We start from the raw sequence: 17140 nt of genomic DNA on the forward strand, positions 1-17140 counted from the left end.
GCGGAGTATGTTCCGCACGGCGCGCGTCTGGGCAACCACGTTCTTCACATGGGGCCGCATCGAGAGTGTCTTGTCAATGGTCACACCAAGGTACTTGGCCGTCGGTGACCATTCGACATTCTCGCCCATGAGAGACACCGGGGGCGGCAGGAGGCGCGCCCGTCCGATGGAAATCGCCTGAGTTTTCCCCACGTTGACCTTGAGTCTCCAGTCCTCCAGCCATGAGGGAAGTGCATCCAGTGCTCGCTGCATCTTTACCGATGCATGCTTGGCGTTCAGCGAGGTGGTAATAAACGCAGCGTCGTCGGCATACAACGCTAGGATGGCTCCGCCAGCGACTGGGATGTCGTCCGTGTATCTGCTGTAGCAGACGGGCGACAGGCAGCTTCCCTGGGGCACACCGGCTCGGATGGGGCGCTCTGTAGGCTATATAAAAGTGCGTAGCGGAGTTGCGTCGCTACGTGCGCGCACTTTTATACTAGCCTATAGGTGGGAGAGACAAAATAGTTACGGAGACAAAGTTGCTCGTGCGCGCACTGTCCGGTTTTCGAGTTGCCGCTTTAGCTACATTATATTATATTTCATTGTCAATGTAATCGTACACATTTCATTCCTGTCGATTCTGGGTCATTTTTTGGACATCTCCTTACTAAAACTTGTTCATGAAAAACATCGTGCATATTCCATATATTCTGCTTGAATTATAATGATTGGGAAATAAAGAAAATCAAAGCGCAGCGCTCTACCTTTCACATATTATTGTAACGCTTTGATGCTCCTCTGGAATAAATTGTTAGTTAGATTTTGAGTATAATGAGGACCTTAGATCATTAAGTAATGAGGACAATGTCGAGAATAGTTTGTAAATGGAAATTATCTGCGATGCGATCCGCATGAGCTATCTAACACCAAAAGAATTTTTCAAATCGGACCAATAGCATAGATTAGCGTGTTGAAACAAACAAATTCTTCAGCTTTATAATTTATATATTCTGCTGCAAGCTGTGCATAAATCAAAATCCAACGAAGTGTCACAATTGACAGCATGACAGGCGTCTGTATGACACTGAGGTATGACAAAAGTTTTGACATTAAAATTTATATTATTTGAATACTGAATATTGGAGGGAAGATTACGAAGGTGTCCGTTCTGTGAATCTTTTGACCTTTTTGTTACTTTATATTTAAATACTTAGCTAAACAAGACAGTAATACAATTTCGAGAGAATTACTCACTCTAATAAATGTAGTGGTTTGATACCTTGATGTTAATTTACTTGTGGATATGTAGTTACTAAGTGTTGTTGTGCTAGCTATTACCTACTTTCTTTTTAACTTATAGATTGATCATTTATTTGAAGAAATACCAATTCGACGAAATGGATTTAATTCAAACTATTAAAAAAGATAAAGCATATTTAAAATGTAAAGCTGTTGTAAAAAATTGGGAAAAGGAATTTAAATTAAAAAACTCTAGATTACCGTCGAAATTCGATATAAAGGAAGCACCTGCAAATATTAAATATGCATATAAAAAATACTTTCAACTTAAAAGTGCAGCTCTTGAAGATTCCTTGTCAATTTGTGATTTTGATGATGTTCCTGTGGAATCTCCAGAATCTCCAAAAATTATAGAATGGCAAGCAATAAACAATGAAGCCTATGAAAATGAGCAAGAAAAATCTATACCAAAATTACCAAGTGCTCAAGAGTTAGATAATATCTTATCAGCAACATCAACAAAAGAAAATAATTTAAAACTAAGTCCTTATACTGAAAATTTGTCAAATAAGTTATTTCACAACAGTAAATTTTCACTGCGAAATCCGAGAAAATTGTCATTACCAAAACGTTTATCTCAACAAACAAGCATTGGTTTTGAAGATTCTAGAGCTCCATTAAACAATTCAAGTACATTGATATTGGATGCCGGAAATATGTCTGATTTAAAAGAAACATTGAACAAAAATGATACCCAAATTGATTTTAAGGAATCATTTTGTACGGCAAATAATGTAGATACAAAATCTGATAGTAGCAAATTTCATCAAAATGACTTTCAAAAAAATACTTTTAAAGGTATGTTTTCCTCAATTAATGTATCAAAAGATACATCTGTAAGACAAATTAATTCTGGTTGGTTACAAAGAGCCATTGGACAGAATGTGTCAGAAAGTATTCAGACTACAGATAGAAGGGAAACATTTGGTTTAAGTAATGTTGTGAAGCCAAGCATCTCTGAAAAAACTACTGATTATGTTGAAAATAGTGAATCAGAAGATGAAAATATAACACTTAGTAAATTAAAACCAGCTCTTAAGAAAAGAAAATTAACAAACAATATTCATGAAAATATTGAAAGGTATGATAACAGTGGTTTGGAGTCAAAAAATGCAGACAAAACTCAAGTTCAACAAAATGAAATCAAATCTAGGTCAAAAAATTCAAAATTAAAAAGTTCTCAAAAGGCAATTCACAGTGAAAGTAGCAAACCACCTGATATATCAGAATTTTTACCATTTGGTTTAAAAGAAAAAGTATATCCAAGACATTCCAATGTTGCAGATATCCTTAAAAAAATTGATGAAAAGTCTAATGAATCTCAACTCACTGAAGATAATTTAGAAGATAAATTACATAGAAAGATGCAAAATGGTACTATTAATGAAAACTATGTGAAAATTAATATAGAAAAAAAAGTTTATGCAAGGGGGAAAAAATCTATCAAATTTTCAAAGTATAAAAAGCAGTTGTGGAAAGATAAAAAAGCTCTTCATGCTGGTATGGAATTTCCAGAATCAGGTAAAGTTACATGTTTTAAGTGTGGTTCTGGTGGTCATATGGCTCGTTACTGTACTGCACATAAAGAAAATGTATTGTTGCCATTAGACAATTGTGAAGAAGGAGACATTCCCACTCTTGAAGATATGGAAAAAATTGTAAATAAAAAGTCGAATGAAGTCAACCTTGATGAAGAATTACATACCTGTGTATTCGAGGCTAGTAAAATCCCTGACAGTTTTTTAAAATTACTTGCAAATACCTCTGAGAATACAGATGATATTAAACCTATTTTATCGAAACCTGATGAAATATCTGAAGATTTGCATAAAGCTCTGCAACTGTTTGGTCACAGTCAGTTTCGCCCTGGACAAGAAAAAGCAATTTGCAGAATTTTATCAGGGTTATCTACACTGCTAATATTATCAACTGGCAGTGGAAAATCATTATGTTACCAATTGCCTGCATATATTTATAGCACTTACTATAAGTGCATAACATTAGTAATATCCCCACTTGTTTCATTAATGGAAGATCAGGTACTTAGCATGCCTGAATTTTTAAAAGCAGGATGCTTACATACAAACCAACCTCCTACACAAAGGAAGAAAATTGTGGAATTACTTAAATCTGGGCAAATAAATATACTTCTTATATCACCTGAAGCACTCATCTCCAGTGATAGTTCAAATGGTTTTGCAGGTTTATTTAAATCATTACCACCAATCGCATTTGCTTGTATTGATGAAGCTCACTGTGTATCTCAATGGAGTCACAATTTTAGACCAAGTTATTTAATGATTTGTAGAGTATTGCAAGAAAAATTAAATGTTAAGTGTATACTTGGCTTAACAGCTACAGCTAGCAAACCAACTATCAAAAGTGTTATTGAGCATATTAAAGTACCTGATGGGGTGGATGGTGTTGTTACTAATCCTTCACTACCACAAAATCTTTTTTTATCAATGTCCTATGAAAACGATAAAGATAGAGCATTAGTTGCATTATTAGGCTCTGAGAAGTTTAATTCTTTTCATTCAATAATAGTTTATTGTATAAGAAGAAATGAATGCGAAAGGATAGCAGCGGTATTAAGATCATGCTTGTCTGAACCTGGTAAAATTAATATGGAGCAGCAAAATAAAAAACGTAAAAGGATGTCTTATATTGCTGAGGCATATCATGCTGGAATGTCAGCTGCTCAACGGAAGAAAATACAAAAACATTTTATGGATGGCACTTTAAAAATTATTGTTGCCACAGTGGCTTTTGGTATGGGTATAAACAAATCAGATATACGATGTATCATTCATTATAATATGCCACCAAGTTTTGAATCTTACGTTCAAGAGGTTGGAAGAGCTGGACGTGATGGACTTCCTGCATATTGTCATGTGTTATTGAGTAGGTCTGATAATGATAAAGATGAGCTACTAAAACATGTTTATTCTAATTCCATTGATAGGCCAATTATTAGAAAATTACTTGAAAAAGTTTTTATTCCTTGCAAATGTGTACCAGAAACAATATCAAATAACAGTAACTCATCAAATTCATTAAAATGTAATGGACATGAAGTTGGTATACCAATAGATAGCACAGTAGAAGAACTAGATTTACCTTCTGAAAATATTGCAACATTATTGTGTTATGTTGAATTGCATAAAAATAAATATATCAAAGTTCTAAATAATGCGTATACTATGTGTAAAATATCATCATATGGTGGTCCAACAAAAATACTAGAAGCTGCCAAAGGTTGCCCACCTCTTGCTATGGCATATTTAGTTGAAGGAAAAAGAAATGCTAATGTAACAAAGCAAAGTGTTCTAGAATTTAATGTAATAGAAGTTGCTGCTGCTATAGGATGGGAAAGTGGAATGTCAAAGTATCACTTAAAAAACTTAGAGTGGACTGTGAAAGATGGAGTGTCAAGACGCTCATTTTTAAAAGTAGAATTTCACACTCTTGGTTTTCGAATAAAAGCACCTGGAGATTTAAATTCATCTGAACTTGATGAAGTTTTAGATGATTTACATAAAATTGTTCATGGTCAAGAGAAAAAAATGTTACATCAACTTGAAGAAATCCATAACTCTTTTCATCAACTTTGTACTAATTCCTTCAGTGTAATAAGTTCCTCAGATGAGATACTAGAAGATAAATCAAATAAATTAAAAAATATAATTGATAATTATTTTGATAGAGAAGAAAATGTTCCTGCTCATATAACTTTACAACCACGACCATTGCATTACGAACAAGTGGCAGCTGATGTGAGGGCACTAATTGCTACATACAAAGATTGTAAATTCACAGGTAGAAGCATAGCAAGAATATTTCAAGGCATATCTTCTCCGAACTATCCAGCCTTGGTATGGGGTCGTTGTAAATACTGGCGTTCACATTTATCTGAGGACTTTAATGGTTTAATTAAAATTGCGACTCAACAAATCATTCAAATGAAATTGTAAATTAAAAAAAATAAATTTATTAAATTATGCAATGTCTTTAATTCTTCCCTTTTAAAAGGCCCTGAATAATCATCTGAATTACCTTCACACTCAAGCTCAAGTGGATTATTAAAAAGTTGATTAGGTGGCGTGGTAAAAATTTTTGTCCGGATATTAGCCGGCGGATTTTAGTGTCTGCAAAAAGTCTAGATTGGAATTTCCATTTACTGAGCGGGCGGAGAGCTACCTAGTTGTTATAATTTCTAGGTTCTGGAAATAATCATTATTTTAATGTCTAAGTATTCTAAATCATTACTCTGACTTACATACATAAAACTTACGTTGTAATTTGTGCCAACTTAGTATCCATTTAAATCACGAAACAAGGTCGGTAATTTAATTAAAATGGTCTAATCTACTGGTTCCCAAACTGCGCCACGGCCGGCGCCCTGTGCGCCGTCGGAAGTTAGAGGGGCGCCTAGCATCTATACTAATAGCTATTATCATATTATTATGAGGCTAAAGAGTTTGTTTGTTTGTTTGAACGCGCTAATCTCAGGAACTTTTGGTCCGATTTGTAAAATGATTTCGGTGTTAGATAACAAAGACTACTATGTATATACGGTTAGATAGCCCATTCATCGAGGAAGGCTATATATCATTACGCTCAGACCAACAGGAGTTGAGCCACGTGGATGAAACCGCGAAGCGTAGCTCGTAAGTAATAAGAGTGAGGCAGAACTACGCTTGCCGGGACAGCTAGAAGAAATATAAAATCAAGGTTTCTATACGTAGTGAAAAAAAAGGTATTTAGTTCTTAAAATGAAGAAAGAAAAACAAAATGTTTAATTCAACGAAATTAATATTTTTATTTCATAAAGTAAAACAAAGTGTACCGATGGACAAACTTAGGGTAACGTATGGTCGAAATAGACATCAATTACCTTTAATTATTATTCATGGACTCTGCATAGATAACGATCAAATGAAATAATAATGAAAATTCTTAACTAAAACGGTGTCGCATTTTAAAGGTCTCAACTCTCAACCTAACGAGATGTAATAATAATTATGTTCATAATTAAGATAAGTTTATAGTAGAGCCATTTTAAGGGCTACCGCACACGGGCCACCGGCCACAAAACGCCGCCACCGACATATTATTTCCTGCACTTTTTATACATTTTATATGGACTCGCCGCACACGGTTGACGCCTGTGGCGGCCACACGCTACATGCTTCTAGCTTCTCGTGGCGGCGTTTGTGGCTGTGGCCCGTGGCTCATGTGCGGCGACGGTAATAGGCAACATTTGACAGTTCAACATAATTCAACAACGTAACCTAGTAACGACGACATAGAATAACATGATATATCGTTTTGATAGAACTACACATTTGCTTAACCTTTTTCAATTACGATTACTTACATTATGATAATAATTATTATAATAACCGATACAAATAATTTTAAGATTTGATTTTCCTGATAAACTATTCTAAACATAATAAACAATTTCTGATTTAAACAACTGACGTCGTTACAATTTTGTGTCAATAAACCTTCTATTATGTAAATATATTTTTCATTTTCATTTGTGAATAAAAATCATCACAAATTAATAAATGCGTTGTGTTTTTTAATAATGCATTAATTTGTCTCACTTATTTTGCTCCATAAATTTACGAAAGAAAGTATATTACTGGGACAGGGATTCGCCTGATGAATTTTAAAATTGACATGTGTTTCAAGTTCGATTGACAAATGTTACAAGTCCGTATCGATTAATTCACTTTAATCGATGTTTGCAGCTTATCTCTCTTCGAAGATAAAATTGATAGACGTCAAATGTTGCCTATTAAATTGGCTCGACTATAATATATTATAACTCTAATAAAACAATTCAAAATTTATGAAACGAATGTGCTCTGCTTTTAGTTCTATCGACCGTTATTATTTTTTTTTATCCTCAACAATTACGTATTTGCGTTTCTCTAAGAATGTCCAAGAGTGTTGTTATTGCTATTATATTAGAACAGAAAAGGATTTAATATTATTATTGCGTACAAATGTTACTTACATTAGTAGGTTTAAACCAAGTAACAAAAGATATATCGGAAGAATATATTACAATCGTTTGGACTTCTTTATGACTATAGTCTATAATACATCTAGTAAAAATATCCAATTCGCATCACAACACGCACACATTACAAAGAATAATAATTATTAGTATTTTTCCTCAATAACACCTTTACATATAACAGAAGCTCTCTGTAAACAATTTAAAACTAAACATAAATATTAAGAATAGAAATAAATTCAAACTAAAACAACATTTTCTTAAGTGATAAAAATATTATGACTTTCAATAAGTACATATTCTTGTAGATATTAAAAATAACAGGGTAGTTATTGAGTCTGGAACGAGAACAAAAAAAGACGCAACTTCGAATTCTTAAAATAATGCGGATTATTCGATTACTTTGTAAACAATATAACATACCTATTCTAGTGCTATTAAAATGGACATGACAGATAACTGCTTGATTAAAATGCATTTAACATGTACATCTAATATTATTTTCAATGTGAATAAAAATCCTGCTACAATTATTATACGTAATTAATAACAGCTATTATAATATATGAGAATAATAAAACTTAGATTAAGTATTGGTATTGCATGTATGAATTTTGGCAGTACTTATAGATATATTATTATAATTTATAACATTAAATAATTTTTGAACTTAATTTTAAAATTCTGGAAGAAACGGTGTAAGTATAATTAGATAAATAATCATCAGTTTTTAATAATATAAATATTAAACGATAAAAATAAGCAAATTGTATTCAAAATTTGAGTCTGAGTTTAAAGATTAATAAAAGACAATAATTGTCAAGTTGGTCACAATCCTGTTTACTCGTTTTGATATGAATGTAGAGATAAACTACGATAACATGGCGCGCCCCTCCAAATTACTGTTTCAATGTGTGTAGTGACATCCTTACGAAGGAGTTTGTATGTAGTTGTACGTATTCGTCTTTAGTACTTTACATCCAGATTTGTTGGTCAACTAATCATAAGTTGCCGAGCGCCCAAGACAACACACGTGTCGTTTTCATAGAATACGTCATTGCAGCGCCATTACTAATAATAATGAGCGATTAGAGCGTGACTAGTCGAGCAACAAATCCGTGGATTTGTTTTTGTTTGACGGCCGTCTCATTACGCACACATGCGTTGTGAATCTTGGTGGTGCATTGTAAATACTTTCACAAATACTTTCAAACGTTTTGAATTTTGGAGGGGCGCGCCATGTTATCGTAGTTTATCTCTACTATAACGTGTTGCTTAACTAACGTAAGTAAGTATATAAATAATTATGTAAAAAAAGTATTATATTTTGGAAAACATATTAGGTACCGCCTTAAATTAAATATTTTTTTTTCATAATAATTACTATATTGTATTACTTAATAAAGGGTTTAAACAGAAAGGGAAACAAAACTGTTGTATTGGGCAATGTTGCGTTTTAAGATGTCTGCGCATAGTCCAAGAACCCGTTCAAACCTGTAAATGACATTATTTATTAATTTTGTGCACTTTCGATATAACTATCGACAATTTATACTATAATAGTAAAATACTATGTAAATTATTCCAATAGTTGTATTTCGTTAGATCGTATAGTTTCTAGTCCCATTTACTGCAAAATATAATGTGGGATATTTCTATAGCTCTAATTTTATTCCAATCACAAACGGTCGTTTCACCCCCTAATTTCGTAACATATTCCGTTCCATGAATTGATTACTTGACACTCGTGAATGCCAAATGGACCATACAGAAAATAAGAACAAAGCATTTGGAACGCGCACACACTTCGGAGCGAGCAAGATGGCCGCGCTCATCTTCATAACCTGATACGCAGGCTGGAAATTGTTAACGAGCCCTGGAGGAAAAGTACTTTAAATATTAATTTTTTTATTTTTAACTAGTTCGAATCCTGGGCATGGTAAGTGAATTTTCAAAAATCGTTTAATGCAGTTTTATTTCCTTTTAATAATAAAGGAATGTATCATTTCAACAAAATTATCTACCTCCAGTATTTCAAATACTTCCTCTCCAGGGCCCATAGAAAATTTCCACCTTGTGTAATAGGCGGCACGTACGTAGGGGATTACTGCGCATGAAAACAAACGCGTAAAACAATTATTACTCAGATACCTCATTTTTTACTTCTGCAGGTTTAGGCACAAAATAAATTTGCCGCCTGGAATACTTCAAAATTCATTATTCTTTATTTACTTTCAACATGCTACAAAGACGTTACATTTGTACTTACCGTGCTCCTTGGGAAACTTGCCGTCCGCGTCATAGACACCTAACCTAACCTAACCTTGTCAGAAACCTAACCTAAAATCTGTCTTTAAAAAAAAAAAGAAAAAATGTTGTGTGGTTTTATGAAACCACGGTAAAAGTGAAACTTAGGCACAAAATTATCGTACATATTTGTACGATAATTATTATCGTTACGGTTCCGAACACTGCTTTATACCTACTCGGCAGCCGACCGTCACGCGACATGCGCTACACAGACCAAAAAGTTTGAGACGATGTAATAAAAGTTTCACTTTAACAAGATGGCTGCCGCGAGCTGTCATACCTGGCGCGGTCGAGCTTGACGCACTTGAGCGGTCCGGCGGCGCGCACGGTGGCGGCGCGCGGCCGGTCCAGCAGCAGCGCGATCTCGCCGAAGTAGTCCGACGGCCCGAGCCGGCCCACCTCCACCGCGGCGCCCTCCGCCTCGCCGCCGCGCTGCTGCAGCACCACCGCTGTACCTGTCGATTATTGTGCTGTGCTTTAAAGTACATATATATGTTACCGGCCAAACCCGATTTCATTTCATTTATACACGATCGGATGAACTGGTATAACCTAGGCCAAACTAGTTCATCCTAAGACCAATAGGATAAATCAGTTCAGGCTAGGCCATACTAGTTTATCCTAAAATAAATACGTTAGGTTTAGGTTAGGTTAGGTTAGGTTTCTTAAAAAAAACTACACAGAAATAGGAGTCAACGCGCAAAAAAAAAATGGCCTAGCATGAACTGATTTATCCTATTGGTCTTAGGATGAACTTTCATTTTTATATAAGTACTAGCGACCCGCCCAGGCTTCGCACGGGTGCAATGCTGATACTTAATACACTACAGAAAAACTGTGAACGTTGTATATAAAAACAAAGCGGCCCGCTCCGGCTTCGCACGGGTATAAAATATATAGCCGGGCGGCCGGCCGGTACCGCGCCGCAAACGCTACTATAATATCTTCGAAAATATTCACTTAAATCATACGCCATATAGATCTATATTAAATGAACAATGTATTCAAGGTATTTAATTGGTTAAGGATTAATGCTGTATTGACTAAAATCGCTTCGAAAATTAGCCATTATTTGTCGTAAAAAGTAAATGACAAAAAAAAGTTATTGTGGGTTATCCGTTAGAGATAGACATATATTTTTTAATGTGTATAATACTTAGTACATTATTTTGATAAAACTCGTAGGGTTCAGCCTGCGTTTGCAATGTAAGCGGAAAAAATTTAATTTTTTACGACATCACATTAGAAACCTCAAAAATAACAGTACTTCTCCACTATTTAATGGATGTTATTATACATATAAACATTCCTCTTGAATCACTCTATCTATTAAAAAAAACCCATCAAAATCGGTTGCGTAGTTTCAAAGATTTAAGCGTACAAAGGGACATAGGGACATAGAGACAGAGAAAGCGACTTTGTTTTATACTATGTAGTGATATAGATAATACTGAATATAAGGGCCACATAATTCTGAATTTTAATGTACTGTATCATCTTTTTGGGAAAAAATGTATTTCTATTCTATTCTATAAGACGCGTAATATGTGATCTTTACATAAAGTGAAGTCCCGTGTCCCCGATCGATTTTTTCTTTAGGGACAAGTAGGTGATCAGCCTTCTGTGTCCTGCCAGACCGAGACATTTTTTTTTTTTTCGTCTCCACCGGGAATCGAACCCAGGACCCCTCGGTTCTACGCTCACGCGTCAACCACTGTACCGAGGAGGCGGTCAAGATCTTTACATAGTACGTGGATAAACTCACAAGTTGAAGTTAAATAGGAATTCAGCTTCTACATACCTTCCACAATAATGTAGAAATCGTTTCCAGGCTCGCCTTGTCGCACAATAGTTTCGCCGTCGTTGAACGACACCGGCTCCAGTGCATCTGCTACAGTCAATCGTTCCCATTTCTCTAAACTCTCTGGAATATTTTATGCCAGTAATTAGTTGCTAGATATTACGAGTGGCCGAAATTCGATCAAAATTATACAGAGGAGTAGATATAAAATATGTATTAGTTATGTGTGGATGCAAGTGTGTTTAATTTTTTTTTTTAAATAGGGGCACTATGCACTTAATCCAAAAGCGTGTCACATTTCATAGTCCTCCATGTATAATATAATTAGTAATTATAGTACGAGTTCCAGCTGCAGGATCAGTGCGTTCATCGGTTTTTTTTTATGTATATTTACAATTAGGAGAATATATATCGACTAGGTTGCCAGTCGAAATTTGGCCGCAAGCATGTTTAATTAAAATTTTTCTAATCGATTTTTGGGAAAAAAATTCGTTCACTTGTTTTTTGAATAAAATGTAGTCTACATCACGTCAAATGATATAAAAATTCAATAAAATCACGGTTGCCGCTTTTCACCTGGCCGCAACATCTTGGCAGCCTGGTGCAAACAGGTATGATTTCGATTTATTTTTACGTTCATAACGCACATTTATGAATCATATTATATCAAATTAAACATTAAAGCTAATTTTTTTCTATTTATTATCATATATGGTTGCCTAATTAAATCCGGCCGCTAATAAGGGTTGCCGGCTGTTAAAGATGTTGAATATTTAAGGTTGAGTGTAAACATGCTTGCGGCCAAATTTTGACTGGCAACCTAGTCGACATATATTCTCCTAATTATAAATATACATAAAAATTCGGTTTTCAGCAAAAAACGATGAACGCACTAATCCTATATTTATAATTTTTAAAAGCCAGCAACCCTTATTTGCGGCGGGATTTAATTAGGCAACCATATATGATAATAATTTGGAAAATCCAAAAGTGCACACCTCATAATTTTTTTTTAATAAATATTTATTAATTATTATTTTTGTTTATTTAATAACAATTAAACCACATCGAATCAGACCCTGAAAAATGAAAGGGTTCTATTCCCATCGAGATAGTATAGTACATACTATCTCGATGTCTATTCCTGAGCATACTCAAGCGTAAGAGAAAAAAAAAGACTCGATTAGTAAAGTATTTCGGTCGCTATCGTGTTAACAAGAAAAAGGATCCGCACATACAGACACACGGACGTCCAAGACAGAACTTTTTTAAACTGTTTTTTAACTAGTTTAAATAACAAAAATGACATCAAAAATATCATGAATGTTAAAAATAGTGTTTTTTCTTAATATGTGTGTGTATGTATTATCTTACAAGTGCAATGTATGATACATAAAGACATTTTAAGTTTGAAAAATCAGATGTTTTGCGCGAAGTGACAGTAGTACCCACTTCAACGCTTCGCTTATGAGGCGTGAAATAAATAGAAAAAAATTAGCTTTAATTTGATATATCTTCTTCTCTTTATATATAAAAATGAATCGCAAAATGTGTTGGTAAGCGCATAACTCGAGAACGACTGAACCGATTTCGATAATTCTTTTTTTATTATATTCCTTGAAGTACGAGGATGGTTTTTATGTAGGGAAAACGTAAATATGTACCACGGGCGAAGCCGGGGCGGACCGCTAGTGATTCATAAATGTGCGTTATGAACGTAAAAATGAATCGAAATCATACCTGTTTGCACCAGGGTGCCAAGATGTTGCGGCCAGGTGAAAAGTGGCAACCGTGATTTTTTAGAATTTTTAAATCATTTGACGTGATGTAGACTACATTTTATTAAAAAAAAAAGTGAACGAATTTTTTTCCCAAAAATCGAATAGAAAAATTTTAATTAAACATGCTTGCGGCCAAATTTTGTCAGGCAACCTAGTCGATATATATTCTCCTAATTATAAATATACATAAAAATTCGGTTTTCAGCAAAAAACCGATGAACGCACTGATCCTGCGGTGGGATCTTAGACTATTACTGTATATGAAAGAAGTCAGTTAAAAATATACTTATACAATAAATTTGTGGCGGCCTTAAGCATCCCACAAATTCATATGTATCATGTATGAAGGATAATACGAAAGCAAATACGAAAGTGAATAAAGTTTCAGATATAGCTTATAGTTAGATTAATATAAACATATACATACCAAGTATAGAAACCCTAGACAAGAATTCATCATACATGCGCCGTTTTCTTATAGTCGAACCCATTAATATTCTTCTGTAGGAGTCTCGATCGAGACCCCATAGTTTGAGCGGAGTTCTCGCACGCACAGTCGCGGCTCTCGGTGTTCCGTATATAAGAGCTAGTTCTCCAAAACTTCCACCCTCCCCTATTGTTGTTACCACTTCACCATTAACTAATACCTAGTAACAAACAATTGAATATCTACAAAATCCTAGAAAAATACATTATATATATAATACATTTCACGAAAATTATTTATTTCAAATATCTTTGATCTCTAGCATGGGATAACTGCTGACCTAATTATGATTAAAATAAAAAAAAGGAATATATGATACAAATATCATTTAGATTTAACATAAATATATAATCACCATTAACTAATACCTAGTAACAATATAATACATAATAATAAACCGTTCAACACACCTCAACTTCGCCTGAATCAATAATGTAAAAATTATCTCCCTCATCTCCTTGTTGTATGACTGTTTCACCCACAAGACATTGCACGGGAAACATGGCATCAAACATATCGGCCCTCTCAGATTCATCCAAATGTGTAAACAGTACATTGGAAGCAATAGCTCTTGACAGTGCCCCCATAGTCTTGTAATCCTTTGGCACAACCTACAATTTTCAAATTCAAAAGTAAGTCTTTATCTTATAAGGTTTTTTTTAGAAGAGCAAGCTAAGGAGCTAGCTGATGTTAATTGGTCAACATTGTCCATATGCAATAGAAAATATACTGCTGCTGTTACAGGTGCTTTACTTGCCTTTTAGTGACAAATACACTCTTTTTTGAAGAGAAATTGACAACAAATTTTGTCAGGATGGTAGAAAATATACACAATTGATTGCACCTTTTTCACATAGCTTGTAGCATCTTCTTCAGTGACTGGTTCGGCACTTATACCACCGCGTCTCCGAGGTAGCTGGCCGCCCAATACTGGAAGTGGTGACAGTTCTCCATCTGCTTCACCCTCAGATGTTGCAGCAGCAGCTGCTGCAGCCTTTACCTGTTCCTGACGAAAAATAACGCCCTTTAAACTGTGACGAAAATGTGGTTGTGCTTAATTATTGTGAAAATTTTAATTGTAAAAAATATATTTTTGATATATTATCTTTATGGTATGTAAGTTTAAAACCAAGTAAAAATATTTTTTTATTCCTAATAAACTTGAGTCTGTTATACTTTTAACAGCAAGATATAAATAACAATATAATCATTACAAGTGCGTCAAGGCAATATTCAAATCATTAAATTGATAGTGTAATGTTGCATAGGCAAGATATCCCAAGCAATCATTGCATGACACATACTTAATTTGGTAAAATATTTCATCCATTTGATTTATATCATATAGGTATTTAATGCAAAAAAAACCTAAGTCTTTGTTATATAATTTTCTAATCTCCAAGAAATAAGCTTTGTTTTAACTTGTAAATATTTTTGTTATTTCAATATGCTTAGTTTCATTATTAAAAACTTCAATGCATATGATAACTGTATTTAATGTATATTAGAATAAGGTATTTGGTGTAATTTGGAAAAGAGAACTTTAGAAGAGCTTTGATTATATTAGTAAAATAATAGATGAGCCATCAACACTTGAAAAATTGAAAACCATCTCACCATTCTGTTGATTGAAGAGGTAGAATTTGAAATGACAAAAATCGCGAGACTAGATCGCGGCGAGATTCGCCTTCCACGCAAGTGTTAAAAATTACGTAGTTATTAAATTTAGTTTTAACTCAATATTTATAGTCTAAATACAGACCACTTGAGGAATCTTACAAATCTATTTTGAGTCTCAGCTGTCAACTGGAACATCCATAGCATACACTAACACCACTACATCTCCTCTACTCACTCATATTTTGTATATTTATTGTATTATATTAATGATAGCTTTATACATTTAAATACAAAAATTGGTGTATAAAAATCATGATTTTTTAAGACGATAGTAATAATATCATTACTGTAAACTAACTCACTCTTTCTAATTTTTGAAAATATTGTCGCAAAAATGTCACTGGATCATCGGGTCTATTTAGACAAAGTTGTACTATACAGTTTTTGAGTAATATTTGTATATTATGGCTTTGTATATAGTTTTCACATTGATGTAAACATTGTTCTTCTTCCATAGTATCCATATTTTTCATTTTAGAAACTTAAATGCAGCATACATACTAAATTTTTATAGATATACAATGAAAATTGACATTATTCCCAGCGTTGCCAACGTCCGAAGTCAGGATTCCCCAAAACTCTAACCGAAAATCCCCAATTTTGGGGAATAAAAAATCGATAATCCCCACATATTCCCCACACGTTTTCAGACAGTGAAATAAAAGCCATATTCACACGATTTCATAGAAATAAGAATTTAAATCCAAATAGGTACTTTTGTGTATTCGAAATTACATTTCCGCACCCGGCTTCGCTCGCGTTTTCAAAGAAAAACCAGCATAGTTCCCGTTCCTGTGGGATTTCTAGGATAAAAAGTAGCCTGTCTTATTCTGGATTTTCAGCTACCGTCATACCGAATTTTATTGTAATCGGTTCAGTAGTAGGTACTATTTCGCATTCGTAAACTTTCGCATTTATTATATTAGAAGGATAAACGTAAATTTATGTAATTACTGCTCTGCATCTGCATCTACTTTGCGGCATATTTTTTTTGCAAGTCATTTGTTGGTTCGAATTTTAAACATCACCTTTCTTCTTTATCTCTTCTCTAGTCGACATACGTGAGACCCTTAAACTAACCCTTAAATCATTATGTAGTCTCGTTGGACAGTCTCGTCTATGGTATCAGGTATGTCACGTCAATATCTTACGTTGAGAAATAACCTTGCGCCTACTTGCATCGTCTACGTGCATTGTCTACATTCTGAGATGTTACATCATTTTCCAGAATCAGAAATTGCTGCAGCACTGATTTAAGTGATTTGATTTTTAGTTGCTGAGCTTCTGAAGGATTCACTATCGATATTCATAATGAAATAATGTGCCAGTAAAGTCGAAAAACTTTGTTGTGTTAGTAGTCAGTTCAATATAAAAGGCTAGGCAATACTTATAAAAATATGCGATAACATAACGGGGAACATTTACTTTTATTTCTTCTATTTTCAGTTCAAGAAATGTCAAATTGTCAAAATGTCTAAATTCCCCGCATTTTCCCCACACCAACGCTCTCCCCACAAATTCCCCAATCGGGCTGAATATCCCCACAGTTTGGGGAATTCCCCACACATTGGCAACCCTGATTATTCCGTTCACCCTGGCTTTTGTAATTTTGACAAGTGACGTCAAAAGAATGTTAAGATGGATCCACACCAACCAGCATATAAGAGGTTGAAGACGTCACTAGGACTACTAATTATATAGGAAATTTGACGATATTCTATACTGATCACGAAAGTGAAAAAATAAATCAATAAAATTATCCCTTC

General features: G+C 34.2%; 2 protein-coding genes across 5 annotated transcripts; one reads left to right on the forward strand and one right to left on the reverse strand.

Annotated features, from left to right (window-relative positions):
* The first annotated feature begins 1102 nt into the window (after positions 1-1102).
* RecQ4 (RecQ4 helicase) lies at positions 1103-5283 on the forward strand. 2 transcript variants are annotated; one of them, XM_090107913.1, is made up of 2 exons: positions 1103-1246; positions 1343-5283. In XM_090107913.1, exon 2 carries the CDS (start codon positions 1380-1382, stop codon positions 5253-5255), a length of 3876 nt encoding a protein of 1291 aa, XP_089964039.1. In that variant the 5' UTR covers positions 1103-1246; positions 1343-1379; the 3' UTR covers positions 5256-5283. The 2 variants fall into 2 exon arrangements, with proteins under 2 accessions (XP_089964039.1, XP_089964040.1); XM_090107914.1 differs by having other exon boundaries at positions 1122-1141.
* A 795-nt stretch (positions 5284-6078) lies between these two features.
* Positions 6079-16982, reverse strand: Pka-R1 (protein kinase, cAMP-dependent, regulatory subunit type 1). Of its 3 annotated transcripts, XM_090107719.1 has the most exons (8): positions 16954-16982; positions 15677-15907; positions 14539-14700; positions 14105-14305; positions 13635-13854; positions 11427-11549; positions 9906-10080; positions 6079-8809 (listed from the first exon to the last, which is right to left on the reverse strand). In XM_090107719.1, exons 2-8 carry the CDS (start codon positions 15845-15847, stop codon positions 8725-8727), a joined length of 1137 nt encoding a protein of 378 aa, XP_089963845.1. In that variant the 5' UTR covers positions 15848-15907; positions 16954-16982; the 3' UTR covers positions 6079-8724. The 3 variants fall into 3 exon arrangements, with proteins under 3 accessions (XP_089963845.1, XP_089963844.1, XP_089963846.1); XM_090107718.1 differs by lacking the exon at positions 16954-16982 and having other exon boundaries at positions 15677-15909; XM_090107720.1 differs by lacking the exons at positions 15677-15907; positions 16954-16982 and adding an exon at positions 15312-15461.
* Between the last annotated feature and the right edge of the window lie 158 nt (positions 16983-17140).

This window comes from Colias eurytheme, chromosome 12, assembly GCF_061535395.1.
Source record: "Colias eurytheme isolate Ceu_HAF_F1 chromosome 12, ilColEury1 Martin Lab GWU primary, whole genome shotgun sequence".
Taxonomy (NCBI): Eukaryota; Metazoa; Arthropoda; class Insecta; order Lepidoptera; family Pieridae; genus Colias; species Colias eurytheme.

Excerpts from the sequence above, each read along its gene's own strand:
- RecQ4 (XM_090107913.1), top strand. The coding sequence starts at position 1,380 with ATGGATTTAATTCAAACTATTAAAAAAGATAAAGCATATTTAAAATGT.
- Pka-R1 (XM_090107719.1), bottom strand. The coding sequence starts at position 15,847 with ATGAAAAATATGGATACTATGGAAGAAGAACAATGTTTACATCAATGT. Across the intron at positions 11,550-13,634 it reads GTCTAGGGTTTCTATACTTG|AGAGTTTAGAGAAATGGGAA; the intron begins GTATGTATATGT and ends AAAATATTCCAG. Across the intron at positions 10,081-11,426 it reads TTTCTACATTATTGTGGAAG|GTACAGCGGTGGTGCTGCAG; the intron begins GTATGTAGAAGC and ends AATAATCGACAG.